This window comes from Leptonychotes weddellii, chromosome 9 (assembly GCF_054177405.1).
Source record: "Leptonychotes weddellii isolate Sample4059 chromosome 9, ASM5417740v2, whole genome shotgun sequence".
Lineage (NCBI taxonomy): Eukaryota > Metazoa > Chordata > Mammalia > Carnivora > Phocidae > Leptonychotes > Leptonychotes weddellii.
In genome coordinates, this window is record NC_138377.1 from 23,084,574 (window position 1) to 23,101,989 (window position 17,416).

Below are 17,416 nucleotides of genomic sequence, written 5' to 3' on the forward strand. Positions count from 1 at the left end.
GAGGACGGGGCCGGCAGGCTGGTCTGAGAACTGGGTGGGAGGGGATCTGCCACAGGGGGCCAGAAAAATGAGGGGAGACTAGCTTCCTCAATAAGCGGGGTTGAAAACCGCCCCAGATGCTTTAACAACAGGAGGAGGGCGTGACAGCAGAGTGCTCAGGAGTCACAGGACTAAGAACCACCAGCTCAATTTTTAGGAATATTGCATGCAGGCTGGTAAACGTAAGCATCTTAATGACTAAGTTATAGACCCTTATAGCTAGATGAATTATATTAAAAACAAAGGCAATAAATAGTCGAAACTCAGCATTTGCTAAGTTTTACATTTCACTTTATCCACGCTCTTGAAATTCTTTACCTCTCATGTGCCTGCATGGCAGAAATCGGATATACTGGTGTGCTCCCAGCCATCTCTTCCCGGCCCTGTGGTCAGTGATGTCCTGGTGGGAGCCCGAAACCAGCCATGGGGGGGCTACTTACGCCACAGAAATTGGCAAACGTGACCAATGAGGACTCGTTTCCCCTGGAGAGCTGGTTGTTCAATATTCACCAGCACATCATTGTTTCTTAGCTATGCGACTTCTGTGAGTGACTTCACTTCTTCACAAGGCTTCAATTTCCTCCTTTGCACAGGGGTGATAATCACAGTGTCTCCTCTGAGAACTGCTGGGAGCGTTGCTGCAGGTAAAGCAGCGCGGGGGCTCACACTGAACACAGACGTTAATTGTCAATACCATTTCCTACAAGAATGACTTCTTTCTCAAATTTGTTACCCAGTATCTTCTAAGCAGAACAAAGCACAGATACAGGAGACAGGACAGTTAACCCTTGCACCAGCGAGTCCCACCCCACCCCACCCCTCTCCTGTCTGGATACAGACAGGCTCCTGCTCATGTATGTGTCAGGGAAGGGTGGGGAGGCATAGGTTTAGAAAGACCTTAGCACCCACTGCTAGTGACGCTGAACTTAGAAAACACAAATTGATTTTTTTTTTTTTTTAAGCAGGCTCCATCCCCAGTGTGGAGCCCAATGCGGGGCTTGAACTCATGACCCTGAGATCAAGACCTGAGCTGAGATCAAGAGTTAGACGCTTAACTGACGAGCCACCCAGGCGCCCCAAGACAAATTGATTTGAAGGAACATTATTTAATCAAAAAATTAGTGCTGGTTAGAATAGTTTAAAAAGATTAGGGGGCGCCTGGGTGGCTCAGTTGGTTAAGTGACTGCCTTCGGCTCAGGTCATGATCCTGGAGTCCCGGGATCGAGTCCCGCATCGGGCTCCCTGCTCAGCAGGGAGTCTGCTTCTCCCTCTGACCCTCCCCCCTCTCATGTGCTCTCTCTCATTCTCTCTCTCTCAAATAAATAAATAAAATCTTTAAAAAAATAAAAAATAAAAAGATTAGGGAGGCAAAGGAACTAGGTTTGGGGATGATGACCTAAGAAGTCCCGTATGCTGAATGCCAACATAATTGCCAACGTTCTTACGAAGCAAGAGAAAGGAACTGTGAGATGTCAGGATTCCAATTTATCTGTACTTAAAGAATTTCTTTCCACTTTCTCTTTCTCCCCGTTCAAGCTATTTAGGCTCAGAGCGACTCTGCTATTTGCAGGAAAAGGGAGGGAGGGCATGGTGGGAAGATTAAGCACGGAGTGAAAAAGAGCCCAAAAGAGAGTTAGAAAGCCCAGAGCCGGGTGATAACGGGGCAGAGGGGAAGACAGGGCTGAGGGAGCAACAGCCCTCTACAGATGGCATTTTTCTAATTCCACTGATAGTCCAGCATCTCGCATCTCATCCAGCCTCATTGCTTGGCTGTGTTCAGCCACTTTTACCTATTTTCCCTGTTGACATGGATAGAAAATTGAGCAATTACCCTTAAACTCAGAACTCTCAGATCATCCAGATTGCTACACTTACAGAATTAAGTCCCCAATTGCCCCTGGCTAGAAGTGGCTCAACTCAGCTGGTCCTTTAGGAATTAAACACTTTTTGGCTGGCCATAAGGATTTATTATTCCTAAGGTTTTGAGGTATTCGATTCTGTCAAAACTGGGCCTGCGTTGCAAAGAGCACAGCCCTCTCCAGTGGGGGTGAGATGCCCAGGAGGTGCCAAGAGCAGTCGGGAAAAGACAGTGAGCATTGTACCCACGGTCCTGCGGCACGCCAAAATGCAATGGTTAAATGCAAGAAAGATCCAATCCTTTTTTTTTTTTTTAAAGCTCCTGTTTTCAGAGACTTTCCACTTTTGAAAGACATCTTTGGGGCTCACAAGTTCTTTCCTAACTTGAATTTCACTCTGAGACAAACTATTTGAAAGGTGAGTCTGTATCTAATTGTGCTTTCAGCAGTTGTTTCAACCTGAATATTATTCATCTTTTTTAAAGACAAGGAAGTGCTCTTCTCCCATTTGTGTGCTTCTCAAAGCTCATCTCAAAGCTTCGCATTCTATCCAGAGTTCACCTTCAGACAGCTGGACTTTAGAGCTGGAAGAGAACACACAGGACTGGAAACACTCCTGGAGTTGGAGAGGTGACCTCGGGGAGAGGTCTTTGCACGTGTGTCTCCTCTCCCGGGGTCCCCCCACCCCCCTACTCACAGCAACTTCACTCCCCCTTCAGGCTGAGGTATAAAAACCACTCCTGCAGAGTGGCCTTCCCTCATCACCTGATCCAAGTCAGGTCTCCAGGCCGTTCTCTCTCAGAGGACTTGTGCCCTGCCTTCAGTGGGCTCAATCACTCCTTGTCCTTCCTTCTTTAGTTGTGTGACCATTTGTCTAGTCCCCATTTCCCCCACTAGGCTGTAAGCGGTATGAGGGCAAAGACTAAGAATGTTTTCTTCAACATCATATCCCCAGCACCCAGCCCTAAGCATCACATAGTAGGTATTCAACAAATGGTGGTGAAATGAATGGATGAATGGATGGATGACTTGCCCAAAGTCACTTGTAGAGGCTGCGTTCAATCTTATTCCAGATCTGATGCTCTTTCTCCTAACACCATAAAGCTTCCATGACAGAAGAAGTCTGAAGGCCTTAGTGCCAACCAGAAATTTGATTCCAAGAACAGGGATGGGTAACTGTGCCACCAAAGGATGGTCATCTAAGTAGGAAGGATGAGCATGGCCGTTCAACAATTTTGGAACCCTGCAGTCATTTGGGGGCTCTGGCTGTTCATCATTCTCAGCTATTCTCATCATGACTCCCAACTTCCCTGAAGCATCATGTCAACTCTAGCTGTGAGCGATTCCACCTAGAATCAGCAAATCAGATGACTGGCAATCTCCAAGCTTCACAAAAGGCAGTTTATGTGGGACGCTTACTATCTGTAGCTGAGAATGGACCAGAACCAGGGCTTCACTCTGTGGAACCAGCTTCTCTTGTAGTTACCGTAAATTCCCTGTTCATCTCTACGTGGAGTCTCTCCTCCTGTCAGGCCTCACCCGGAAGACCCTTCTCATTCTTCTTCACTTGTCCAAATGCTGCCTGGCCTTTAGGACCCACTGCTCACTCTTCCTTCCTCCTGAAGTGCCCTCAGCCCACAGGGATCGCTTTGTCGCCTAAACTGTGGCCCTTACTAACGTAAATCACAAACACAGCAATCACCACTGGCCGCCTTTGCCATCCGTTATCCTGCTGTCTTCGCCCCTTGACTCCTTAATGCTTTTCGTCTCTATGTTCTGTCTCCCCAGCAATGCCGTGTTCCTGCACAGCACAGCCCTACAAAGCCTTATGGAGCATTTGTAGATCACTTCCCAATGGCCTCATCTAATTTGCAGGTGCCTTTTGTGCTGCTTATGAACAGATTTTAAAAATTCGGTCATTTTTTGAAATATGAATGTGAAAACTTTTAGGCAGCACCATCTCCTCTCTAGGTTTACCACAGGTCCCACCATTCTTTTTTTTTTTTTTAAAGATTTTATTTATTTATTTGAGAGAGAGGATGAGAGGAGAGAGAGAGCACATGAGAGGGGGGACGGTCAGAGGGAGAAGCAGACTCCCTGCTGAGCAGGGAGCCCGATGCGGGACTCGATCCCGGGACTCCAGGATCATGACCTGAGCCGAAGGCAGTCGCTTAACCAACTGAGCCACCCAGGCGCCCCCCACCATTCTTTATTGTCTCACACTTCTGCTGTTTCATGTGTGTGTGGTATCTGCCCACCCCCTCGATGTGCGCGAGCTTGTGGCCCGCCATGGCCTTGCAAAGGGTCCTATGCAGTTCCTTCTAGTTAACCAACAGACTCCAAAACCACCTCCAAATGTCAGTCACTTCCATTTCTCCTTCTAAAAACACATCTATCCTAAAAGCCTTTTCCTTCTTCTACTTTTCTGTTCTCTTCCCTTGGAAGCCTGAGGCATCGATGGAGGGGAAGGAGTGCTTCTCTTCTCTCCCTGGGCATCTTCCCCATGGAAGAAGGAGAGTATGTGCCAAGAGTGAAGCTTGGGAGGCTGACTGCTGAGAAACAGATCTGAGAGACATGGCTCCTCAAAGTTTCCTATACAAGACGGGGAGGGAAAGGAGGGGGCCTCTCTCACTACATCAGAGTCTCTCGGAGGGCCAGGGCTGTCTTACTTGCCACTATCTCCAGCATCTGGAGGAGCTGTGGCCACAGGGGGCACTGTCCGAACACCTGCTGGCTTTCCTCAATAAAATCTAACCTCTAAGACTGGTGGTAGAAAGAGACTACCTGCCGGGAGGGGGCCCTAGTCCTTGGATTCTCATTTCTTGTCCCAAGATACATTCTCTTTCGGGATTGCTCACCGATCACCACCCCGACCAAGTACAGGGAAACTAGCAGCCCCTTCCCAGGGGACAACGCTCCTCGTACTTGACAACCTTGAAGAACTTGGGTGTGATTTTATTAAGGGCACCAGTAGGTTCCCTCACAGGTGCCCAAAGATCTGCTTCATGTCATTGCTGAATGGGCCTCCTTGGATGATTCAGGGCAATCATTCATGGAGCGTCCCCACCTACTGGTTATTCTAAGTTCAAAGGAGCAGCCTTCGCTAGCCAACCAAGTGATTCTCTGAGCAAAGATAATTCTAGAAACTAGTTATATGTAACATATGATTCCTACCGCATAATGGATTCTAAACATTCACGTATAGTGAAATGGACGAAGTCAAGTGTGAAGTGTAACATATGAACTGATTTTCCATTAAAGGACTCAGGCATAGCTGCATGGAAAACAGATTTATGCCTGGGGAGAGGCATCCCTCCTAGAAGGTAAAGTCAAGTGCACTCTGACAAGAAAGGGTTTTACGCGTCAAACCTCCAGAGCCAAAATAAAGGCCAAATCACTAATTTCACACTTCAAGTTTATGAAGGGGTAAAAAATACTAGAGGTATTCTCTGAAAATAGTTATCTTTCCTCTCTCCTTCCTTAATGGAATTGTATTAAGCATCCTAGCAATCATGCTAGGCATGCTATATTACAAACATGAGAGCTGACATTAACACAACCCACCTGTGGAAGGAGATGCCAACAGAGCTGAGGGTCGTACTGTTTGTTACAGCCCAGAGGCCAGGAGCAAGGACTCTGGTGTCAAGGTCTGTATTCAAATCCTGGCGCTGGGCTATGTGGCCTCAGTGGGGTAGTGGTGAGCAGAGGTGCCTTCCAAGTGTTGTCACTCATCGTGTGACCTTTGGCAAGGTTATTTTTCTTTGCCTTTGTCTGCTCATCTTTAAAATGGGGATAATGAACGATCCAAATGTCCATTACCGGGTGAATACATAACGGAATGTGGTCTGTCCATACACTGGAATACTACTCATCGATAAATGAAACAGGCTAATGACATATACAACAACCTGGATAAACTCAAAATCATTTACCGTACGTGAACAAAGCCAGACAGAAAAGCATACGTACATACATTTCAACTTACATAAAGCTCCACAAAGTGCAAACCACTGCATAGTGACAACAAAGAGACTCAGTAGTTGCCTAGAGACAGGGGCCGAAGAAGGACTGGCTGGAAAGGGCCTGAGAAATTTTGGAGGGGAGATGGAAAGTTCTATGTATTGACTGTGGTGGCGGTTCCACCAGGCATATACATCTGTCAAAACTCAAATGCTGAGCTTTAAATGGATTCAGTTTATTGTGTGTAAATTCAACCTCAATGAAGTTGATTTTTACGAACTTTTCCATAGGTTTGTTTTGAGAACTAAAAGAGTTTGGTGATGCGCGGAGATGGCAGTGATGTTGGTGTGCGTGGGGTATGAGGCACAGAGGTCTCTTGGAGCCAGAAGACCAGAGTCCTCCTCTGAGTCCTGCTTTCTGGATAATGATCTCGAAGCTTCAATGCTGTTAACACGGCCAATGAGGGGCTCGCACAAGATGGCCGACGACAGAGCTGCTGCCACAGCAGCCAGCCCAGCCTTCTGCTAACACACATCTAGAATGTGTGCACACTCTGGCATTCAGAAGGTTTCGCTGGAACATTTAACAGTTACTCCTTGAAATGTAGCGTTTTCACACACTGCAAAAAATGGGAAAAGGAGGATTTCAGAAGTCCGTTGAAAGGAGTTAGAAAGAGGTTCCAGGTAGGGTGGGGAGAGGCCTGGAGAGGATACCAGCTGAGCAAACTTCCTGGAGACCAGGAATTTAATGAGCACCTCAGAGTGGGCAGCAGCATCATTTCCCTGCACCTAAGGGCTTTGTCAATGTGCAGCAGGGCCCCTGCCTCCTTGAGTCCTTTGGCACACCCTCCTGGATGGTTACCCTGCCGTCCTAGGCAACCAATGGCTGGAGCAACAGTCTGTGAGGACGGGCAAGTCAAAAGTGTAGCCAGCAGCCAGCAATCACTGAGCCACCACGCGGTGGCACGAGGCATCCCGGGGACATGTGCAGGGAAAGAGACTTGGACTCTGAGTTCACAGGGTCACTGGGAATTCTTAGTGGGTGGACGGGTTCGGCGGCTACAAGGAGTTTAATGAGTAGAGCTAAGGAGGAAGATCTGGTAAAACAAAATGAGCTTGTCAATAAGAAAGAATAGGAAAAGCAAAGACAAATGCTGAAGAATGATGAAGCTGTGCTCATGAGCTCTTACTAAATCTCAGAGTGGAGGCTCAACTCCTGACCTCCAGTGACTACCTTTCTACCCGAAAACCCCTTTGGAATGAGATGAGGCAGTACGTTTTCATGATTCCTGTCCTCTCCTGCCCTCAGTCCTAACTTTAGCGGCACTGCAGCATGCTTGACAAGCTCCAGCATGCGGAATATTCATCCAGGGAGCGTATTTAAATCAATCCAGATCTCTGGGCCCCAACTCCAGCTTCTGATTGCTGGTGGCTGGGAGTCCGTGTTCTATCACCATCCCAGCAGTTCTCATGTCGCATAAGCCCCCAGTCCTGTGAGGCAGCTAACGGTATGGGTCACAGTCTAAGCTTTCTAGATTTAATGCTCCCCTTCGCTTTGTGGTCACACGCAAAGGTTAGTTACTGAAAGCTTTGGGGCGCCACCTCCAGCCATGAGGCAGTAACCAGCACTGGATTCCTGCTGGGAACAAGTAGGAAACTGGAAATAATGGAAGAAACAGCTGTGTGCAGACAGTGGACAATAGGTAGCGCAGGACAGGGATCCCTGAGAGGAGGGAAATGAAGTGAGCCTTACTGTCAACCCTGGCTTTCTGCTTAGATGTACACTTCCTGGACTCTGGTCCAAAGAGGGGAAACCCCTAGTGGAGCATGGAGATCTCACTGGGTTGAGGAGGCAGAGGTCAAAGTGTAGGTAGGCTAAGGTGGCTGGAGTTTGAGAAGCAGAGGATGAGAGAGGCACTATTTGGCAGAAGGGTGCGGAAATCTAGATCGGCTGCACTTTTTTTTTTTTTTTTAAAGTACATGTAGGGGAGGTGGAGAGGTAGGAAGAGAATTTCAAGCAGGCTCCATGCCCGGTGCGGAGCCCAACGTGGGGCTCGATCTTATGACCCTGAGATCATGACCTGAGCCAAAATCAAGAGTCAGACGCTTAACCGACTGAGCCACCCAGGTGCCCCTAGAGGGACTGCATTCTAAGCTGTGTGTGTATAGGGTCAAACTCCACACAGCTGGGCAAAGAATTACTACCAAGAAGGTGTGAAGTGAACCTGAACCATCCCCACAGCTTATAAAGAACTGGAAGAGGCTCAGCTCCACACAGGCAGAGTGGAGAGTCCTTGTTGAACCACCAGGCAGGGACACCTGAGTATCTTAATGTTTAGGGTTAACTCTAGATTTGCCCTAATAAAGCTTAAAAACAATTCTCAAAATGATTGGTTGACCAACAAACACATTAACTGCCTACTAAAACAGATATACTTTTCTTTAAAGAATATACTATTCTTTAAAGAAAGACAACAAGATCCAGACACTCAACATAGTAACGTTCACAATGACCAGCATCCAATCAAAAACTACTAATCATGCAAAGAAGCAGAAAAAATAGAACTTGTAACCAGAAGAAAAATCAGTCGGTGGAGACACAGGAAACAGAGAGATGACAGAATTGGCAGAAAAGGGCTTTATAATAGCTACATAAAGGCTACCATCAAGGATGAAGCAAAACACGATCAAAAGAAGGAGATGAATGGAAGACACAGAACCGAATGGAGCTTCTAGAGCTGAAAAATACAGTCTCTGAAAGAACAAATTCACTGAGTGGTCTTAATGGCAGATTAGACTTTGTAGAAGAAAAGAGCATTTACACAGCAGTAGAAACTATCCACACTGGAGCACAGAGTTTACAGTGAACTGGAAAAACCTTACTTAACCTCCCTGTGCTTTAGTCTCCTCAACTGTAGAATGGGACAATAGTACTAACTCATGGGGTTACTGTGATGATTAAATGCTTTAACACAATATAAACGGGTAGGACGGTATATCAAGTGCCTGGTATATAATAAACACCTAACAGGTATTAGCTAGTGTTGCTGTTGTTATATTGGAGGTTAGCCCAGGGAGCCTGGGAGCACAGGGAAGAAACATCAGAGTCAGAGAGGGAGTGGGTGGGAAGGGAAGACCTTTCAGAGGAGGAGATGCTTCAGCAGAGTTGTGAAGACAAGCAGGGCTGGCAGACAGCCACGGGGGTGAGGTCCTCCAGGCAGACGCAGCGCTCAGCAAGGCACAGAGATGAGACGGTAGGGGGCCACTGCCTCCCAGGAAGGCTGCGGCCAACAGGGCCTTAGCTGCGGCCCAGGAAAGGCTCTGGGGGCCGTGGAGTCTCTCCGGCTCCAAACACATCTTACCTCCTCCATCATCTGATCCATCCAAGCTCTGCTGTCTGAGGCGGTGACTGCCCCCAAAAAGAAGGAAAGGAAAGAAAATGAATTTCACACGTAGGAAGAAACCACCCAAATCATTATTGTATCTATTGTTTCTCCTAGATGGTCTCTGGACCCATTTTCCTCCATCAACTTGGTCAAACCTATTTAGGCACTTGGGTCTGCCAGATACGGTCGCACAAGGCATGCGGCGCACCATTCTACAGACTATGATACGAATGCTCCTCTCACCCCCGGGGGGTGGGGTGAAATTCACTGGCCCTGCCTTTACATTCTTTCTTTACCTAGAAACCTTTTATTTTCCTTTCTGATACAAATCTTAGGAGAAGGTTAGGTTTAGAAGGCTGGTATTGTTTCTGCCATCTCAATCAATAAAGAAGAATCCAGGGTCAGCACTCTGATACCTGGACATACGGTTCTAAAAACCACAGGGTGGGAGAAGGACATGGATATTAATGCCAGGGTCCAGACCTTCAGCTAAGGAAACAGCATTAACTGAACCCTGGATTCAGTGTGCATCACTAAAGGCCCAGACAAAAAGCCAGGCTCATTCTGCTTTCAAATGCTGAGTCCAACAAAGGCTGAACAGATAAACCAGACCACCAAAGCTGCACTGCTAGCAAAGGTCACCAAAGGATGAATAAGAAAGCTGGAAACAGGGCGCCTGGGTGGCTCAGTTGGTTAAGCGACTGCCTTCGGCTCAGGTCATGATCCTGGAGTCCCGGGATCAAGTCCCGCATCGGGCTCCCTGCTCAGCGGGGGGTCTGCTTCTCCCTCTGACCCTCCCCCTTCTCATGCTCTATCTCATTCTCTCTCTCAAATAAAATAAATAAAATCTTTAAAAAAAAAAAAAAAGAAAGAAAGCTGGAAACATACTCTTCTATTTCTTCAGAAGCCCTCCTTCCTGACCTGAAAAAAAGAAAAACAAGGTTTATAAGAACCTGTTAATCTCGTGCATGGGGGTATACGTTGGAGAGGGGATTTCAAAAGTGAGGGCAAATTAGCATATTCCAAGTGCTTTACTGACCTGGATTTCTCTTTCTAGAGCAAGGCCCATGACCAGCATAAGAGAATTACAGACATCACAATGCCTACTTATATCTTATTTCACTGTAACTCCAACTTAAATCATTGAGTTTAAGCGCAGATGGGGAAGTTCAGAACTCAAATGGATATAGATGACACAGTTCCCTCCTTTCAACAATTAACGGACCAATTTATAGAGCACTTTCTTAGGACTGAGGCCTTGGGTCTTACTTGGAGCTTTAGTTGTTAGCATGTGCAGCTTCCCAGTAGTAAAAAGAGATGGACTGACCATGCAGTTCAAGCTGTAGGCTCTGGACCTTTCTGCAGCCTCCACTTGAAGGACCAGAAGACCCCATGAGTGATGCTGGGCAGGTACTGCCCTTCAGACGTTCCATGAGAACAGGAAGCCTAATTATATATAGACGTTTATCTAAGGCTGTGGTTCTCAATCTTCAATGTGCGTAAGAACCATCTGAGAAGCTTGGTAGACATGTAGATTGCTGGACCTGGCAGAGACAGCTTTCTGGATCAGCTGGTCTGGGGGAAAGGGAGTCTGGGATTGCGCATTTTAAACAAATCCCTAGGTAATCCTACTGTAAGGTTGTCACTACTGACCCTCTGAGAAACACGGATCTAAAGTCTAAATGAGACTGACCAAACACTGACAATTTATTAAAGTTGGGTGTTGGGTACATGTTGATTACTTTTCTGTATGTCTGAAAATTTCCACAATAGATTTTGTTAGTTAGTTGGTTGGTTTTTTAATGAATTCTTTCAAGTCAGAACTCAATCACCACGAAAATCACGGGCAAAGGGTGGAGGCAGTGTCTTAATGGCCAGGAGCTGGGGTGCATGAGAAGGCCTTCGACAGTGCGGAGCCCGCTAGCCTCGTCAGTCAGCAGAGCGACATCGGAACCAACCAGCAATTCCTGCAAAATGCAAACAACCACTCCCCCTCTCTGAGTATAATCTGAAATTAAGCCCCAGTTTAAATAAACTAGGGTCCATGAAATTCAGACCACACCAACTGCACTGTTAAGGGGGGGGGCAGAATTTTGGCTTCTGTTGGGAGGGAGAAGAGAATGGGTAGCTAAAGCTGGAAGAACAGGATGGAACAACTCTGAGGAGGATCTCCCAGGCTGCAGTTTTTGCCTCTTCACAGGACAGTAAAGAGACGAAGCAAGTCGGGGGAGGAGGGCGAGTGGGACAGACAGGCAGGAGGAGGCACCACAGGCAACCTGCAGCGGGGTGCCGGAGGCATCACCACAGAGCTGTTGCTGGATGATACTGGTTCCCAGTACTGTTCTAAGTCAAGAAAATCCTAACAGCCGCCAAAGCCACCTCTGCCTGTGTGGGAGGGCAGAAAGCTCTGCTCCCAGCTCACGTCTGCCCCCCAGGACCACTGCCTCTAATTGTCCCGGTGAAGCTGAACTCTACAAACCCACCATCCAAATGCCTTGGTAATATGTCCCCAACGGCAGGAGGGCTCGGGTGACTACAGGGTCCGAGAAGAACGAGGTGATTAAGGCACCTGCATTTTGTACGTAAGAGACATAGCATCCCTGATCACCTTTAGGAGTTGTGACTGCATCGTTCCTTCCTAAGCGATGGGCCATGGCCAGAGTAGCGGTGATTTTGTCTGAAGGAAACAATGGTAATGCTAATCTTCTGGGGCAGGCTGATTAACTGCCATCAACATCTAAAACGGGGATGAGTTTCACATTCAGCACAATTGCTGCAGAGCTCATGTTCTCCTCTCTCTCGCTCCAGGGGAGCCCAAGGACCCTCCCAAATTTCATTTCACCCCACGACAAGGAGCAAGATCAAAATGGAGCCCTCAAGGTCAGAGGTGGGGATGCCCTCAGGTGGCATGTTCTCCCATTCTCTTCCATTTTCTCTCACTCTCTGCCAGAAATAGCAGATTCTGGGCAAGCCTTCTGCTCAGGAGATGGGAAGTCCAGTGGGAACTTGGGCAAGGCCCTGGAGAACTGGCCATGGAACGTCCTGTCTTTGATAAAGCTGAGCATTTTCCGGCCTTGTCTAGCAAGCATGTCCATTTGTTGGGACCACACTGCTGGTTTGTTTTGGTTTGGTTTGGTTTGGTTTGAACATGAATTTGTTGCCCAAATTGGGAGATTCTGTACAAAAATCTGGACTTCTGGATTCTTCAAACACAAAGCCTGTAAACTGGACCGGCATTCCCACATGGAAAACTCTGGGGAAGTGGAGCGTGGCTGGGATGAGCCTGAGCTCCCAGCCCTTCCCGACACTGGGGGGCCCGTAGAAGTCCTTTATCCTTCACTCTGCGCTGCTGGCTCTCTTACAGTGGAAATTAAGAGGCAAGTGAAGTATTGCCTGTAGCTTCGCAGCTACCAAAAGCAAGGGAAGCAAAAGGAAGGCTAAGTGGGAAGCAGGTTTTGGGAGAATTGGCAGAGTACATGTCTTTAGAGAAATGCGAATATGCAACTAACTAATCTGTATGTGCATCTCAGTAACATGATTGAAGGTGTTATTCTGAAATAAAACCCCACTTCACAGATGTCTTGTACCTGCCTGGTCTCCACGGCTACCTCAAGTCACACAATGTCAGAGCCCAGCACAAGGACACAGAATGGAGCACAGTGATTTTCAAACTAAGGTCATGACCCACGGTGAGTCATGGAATCAATTTAGCGGATCACCACCAGCCTTCCTTGTCTTTTCCTTTTTCTTTATTTATCTTCAGAGAGAGAGCACGAGAGAGCGGGGGAGGGGTCAAGGGAGAGGGAGAGAGAGAATCTCAAGCAGATTCCCTACTGAGCGTGGAGCCCAACATGGGGCTCAATCTCATGATCCTGAGATCATGACCCAAACCAAGATCAAGAGACGGATGATTAATTGATTGAACCACCCAGGCGCCCCTCTTTTTGTTTTTTAATAGCATAAAGTAGAATAGAAAAGAGAGTATCCTGCAAATAGTAAGGGTAAGTATTACATAGACTTTCCCCCCATTTTATATACAGACATATCCAGTCATGACATAGAGTATATTTTTAAATTGTTGGTGACAGGTTAAAAACAAAACAGAAACAAAATACAGCGGTCTATGGTAGCTCAAGAGGGTAGGTAACTAAAGAAGGATTTGGGCTGAAGTCCTGCCCCCCACAGACCGTGAGGTAGAGGATTGTGGGTTCTGGCTCATCTCCTCCTCACAGACATACTTCTGAGGAAACACCGCGACCTGGTCCAGGCCCAGGGCAGGCTGTCTACAGGGCTGCAGTCAGCTCTGCCCTGGGCTTCTGGTCTCCTACTACACCCCCCGCCCACGTGCCTTCTTCCTCAGAAGTGGCTACTGGGGGGGGAGGGGGGCTGGGAACCTGACAATCGTAACAACACGGGGGACGCCACCTTACGCAGGTGGAGCACTCTGCAGGTTTCTTCCCCCTCCTGTCTGGCAACTGCCATGAGCTCAGCCTAGCTTTGGAAAAGAGGCAACGCAGGTTTCAGAGACACGATGTGACAGACAGGGCCATGGGGCACTTCGATGTGTGCTTCATCCAAATCACCGAGCTATGAGTAACGAGGCTGCAGCAAGACGCCCCATCTCCCGACTTCCACCCCGGATTCCAGACACACTGCCCCAAGTCTTTTCAAAAGCAGCTACCCGATGATTTTCAGACGTCCCCAGGGCACCCAGACATCTGTTTGGATTTACTGTGCAGACGGCCCATTCCTGACTTCCCACACTCACAGAAGGCAACAGAATGTACAGAGAACTGCCGTGGAGAATCCTTTAAACCAAGAGTTCTTAACCACTGGTGCACAACAGCATCATTGAGTTTTTTTCAGTGTCTCTGTGCTGGGCCTCACCCCAGGCCCTCTGAGGTAGTAATCTCTAGAAATGGGACCCAGTCAGATAAGAGAATCAATGCCTTACACCTCATTGCAGATAGTAAGGTGAACTATGGGTACTAAGCAGCAAAATGGAAACCTTGCTGCCCTATCCTGCCGAGTTGCCCACTTCTTTCTAACCAAAATGTTAATTAGCTCTGACTTGACCGAAAGGCTGAGGGAAGGGAAGAAACGCTTCACAGACTGTAGCCTCCATTCCTGAGTCATCCTGAGTTGGCTTCCCCGAAATTCAGACAAGATTCCATGGTGTTCGTAAAACCGAAGCAGGTGCTCTTCAGGCTGGCAGGCCCAGAAGCGGTTCAGATCCAATTAGAGATGCTTGTTCAATATTCAAAATGTAAAACACAGAGGTTGCTGAACCAGCACTTGGAAAAGTTAATTAAATGCCAGGTTTCTTTTTAAGAGCTACTCCATCACTTCTGATTGCTTTGGCCGTTTTGCAGAATGAAGCTTTAGCTCTGGACAGTGACAGGAATGTTCTCCTTCACCTCCCACCTCGTGGGGCTAGGGTAACAGGAGTAAGGACGCTTGGGCTTCCCGCTTTCCAGCGAGTGACACACAGACCAGGTCGGTGACTTGGCACGGCGTTGTCTCGCTATCTCTACCTCCACGTAAAGCCTCGTTCAGCCCAACCCTCAACCAGTCCCTCCTGGTATTCACCCCGCTTCTCTCTGACCCATGCTAGGTTTCTTCCCCTTAGCTTCCCACAGCCACCTTTGCTCCTCAGGGGGAGGCCCATTCCCAGGCCCGGCCCCACAAGCCTGTCGCAGGAAGGCTGATGACTGAGGATATCAGCAGTTATCATTTAGGGCGCCTGGGTGGCTCAGTCGTTGGGCGTCTGCCTTCGGCTCAGGTCATGATCCCAGGGTCCTGGGATCGAGTCCCACATTGGGCTCCCGGCTCAGCAGGAAGCCTGCTTCTCCCTCTCCCACTCCCCCTGCTTGTGTTCCCTCTCTCGCTGTCTCTCTCTCTCTGTCAAATAAATAAATAAAATCTTAAAAAAAAACAAAAACAGTTAACATTTATTGAGCTTGTTGGGTGCCTAGCACTGTTATTATATTATCTTCTTCATGTATATTACTATTATATAATACTAATTGATATATAGCATTGCACATTATTTTACTTCATTATCACATTCTATTTTTTTTTATTTATTTGCTCCATTTTACAATCGAGGAGACAGGCTCAGAGAAGTAGAGTAGGTTGCCTAAGGTCACCCAGCTAGAAAGCCGTAGGGCCTGAATACAATCTCCGGGCTGTCTGCCACCAAAGCCCAGCTCTCAATCCCTACATGACAGAAGCACGTAGGTAGTTCTGCACGATGGGAAATGCTCATTCCACAGACTCTGCTTCAAATCCAATTAATATTTTCCATGATGAGGATGCACTTTCCACTACAGTAGTACTGTACTTTGTCAGGCCTGAAAATTCGTTAGTTAATGTTGGTTTAATTGTTCTGTGGGATTTATTATATATGTCTTATTTACAACATGACAGCTCACATGTGGCAAAAAAGGAGATCCCACGTAGCGAAGTCACCTTTCCCTCCACGCACTCTCCTTTTCTAAGTTCTTTTGCTCAAATACAATTCCTTTCTCTTGGCATTCAGAGACCACACTGCCATGCAACGGGCCTGACTTGGTCAGCTGAGGACCAGCGTGGTGGCACTGGTCTGTCCTGTGATCGCAGTCACAGGGGACAACTACTGAATCCTGGATCCTCGGGGGCCGTTCTGGAGCTGGTGGGGGTAGAAATGCTGTGATGTGCAGAGCCTCCCACCCGAGAGGTCTGTCTCCTCTGTCCTCCCTGCTGTACCAGACACAAGGCCTCAGCTGCTGCTTACACGGGTTACGTGCTGAAGGGTGAAAGGCAGCTCTAATGTAGACATCATCTCAGTTAAAATGTTTCTCTCGAGTTTAATGGAATACTGCAGAGATCTAAATGGAGATAAAGTACCACGGCTCAGAGAACAGCCCGGATGCTATCTTTATGCAGCATGACAATGTTCAGTGGTTAATTAGACACCGTTAACCTATTTTAGCAGGGGACATAACTGGGATAAATGGGGGGAAGTGTCCTTGAAGTCTCTTAATATCCACAGCACATATTAGACCCTAGACTCACCTTCCTGCTGCAAGACAGATCAGGCTTAAAATAGACCAAAGTGCCAGGCATCTAGAGGCCCGACTGTCCCAGGGGAAGGCCCTCTGCTCACCCAGCCCCCATGGGCCACGGCCTCTGATCCAGATGTGAAGGCTCTGGACAAATGGTTACTAGTAGAACTTGCTGCCTGGGGAAAAAAAAGCTGGAGCCACTGTGTGTAGCTCACAGGACTCCCACGACAAAAAGAGGAAACTCCACAGCCAGGGGGCCGAAGTCAGAAGCACTTGGCAAGGGGAAGAGCAAGAATGAGATACCAGCCGAACAGGAGCCAAAGCTACCTTACATTTTCAAAACATATCACTCCTCTGGAGGAAAAGAAGCCAAAATACCATTTTCTTATGAGGTTTTCTGCCCTCATAATTTTCAAACGTCCAATAAAAATCTTACAAGTGCCTCCGAACCTCACTGAGGTAAATTTTACCAAGGTATGAGAGAAAGGAGGTGATGTGTCCCAGATCATACAACACCTCACTAGCACATCAAAAACCAAGGCTCGGGTGCCTGGGTGGCTCAGTTGGTTAAGCGACTGCCTTCGGCTCAGGTCATGATCCTGGAGTCCCGGGATCGAGTCCCACATCGGGCTCCCTGCTCGGCGGGGAGTCTGCTTCTCCCTCTGACCCTCCTCCCTCTCATGCTCTCTGTCTCTCATTCTCTCTCTCGCAAATAAATAAAATCTTAAAAAAAAAAAAACAAAAAACCAAGGCTCTGTTTTATAAATTGTGTGACCCACAAAAAGAGCCTTCACAGTGAAAATCCGAATCTGAGCAAAGGAGATGTTGCCACTGTAATCTTGGCTATATGATCTTGGCTATTCAGTAGCAGGCCGTAGACTGGGTAATCTGCTCTAAGATGTCCTCACACTTATAATACCGATTAAAAGTCAGATATTTGTCATGAAATTTCACTTGGCCAACAGATTTCTCTTCAGTGCAATCTCTCCTGCAAGCTGAAGCTCCCACCGTTCTCCTCTCGGCTCTTAGTTCTTGCCATTCATGGGTTCGGAGTCCAGCACGTATTTGTAGGTATTTGTATTTCTCCCTTCTTTTAAAGAGAAGCAGGAACTCCTCAGCACTCAAGTGTT

General features: G+C 47.6%; 1 protein-coding gene across 1 annotated transcript in view; it reads right to left on the reverse strand.

Annotated features, from left to right (window-relative positions):
• The window catches only part of IFT43 (intraflagellar transport 43), an 81,614-nt gene that overhangs the window by 13,509 nt on the left and 50,689 nt on the right, over positions 1 to 17,416 (reverse strand). The window contains exons 4-5 of the mRNA XM_081830177.1: positions 10,129 to 10,161; positions 9,217 to 9,263 (exon numbers count right to left, since the gene is read on the reverse strand). Of these exons, the coding sequence (XP_081686303.1) occupies positions 9,217 to 9,263; positions 10,129 to 10,161 (80 nt within the window). The remainder of the gene's footprint in view (positions 1 to 9,216; positions 9,264 to 10,128; positions 10,162 to 17,416) is intronic.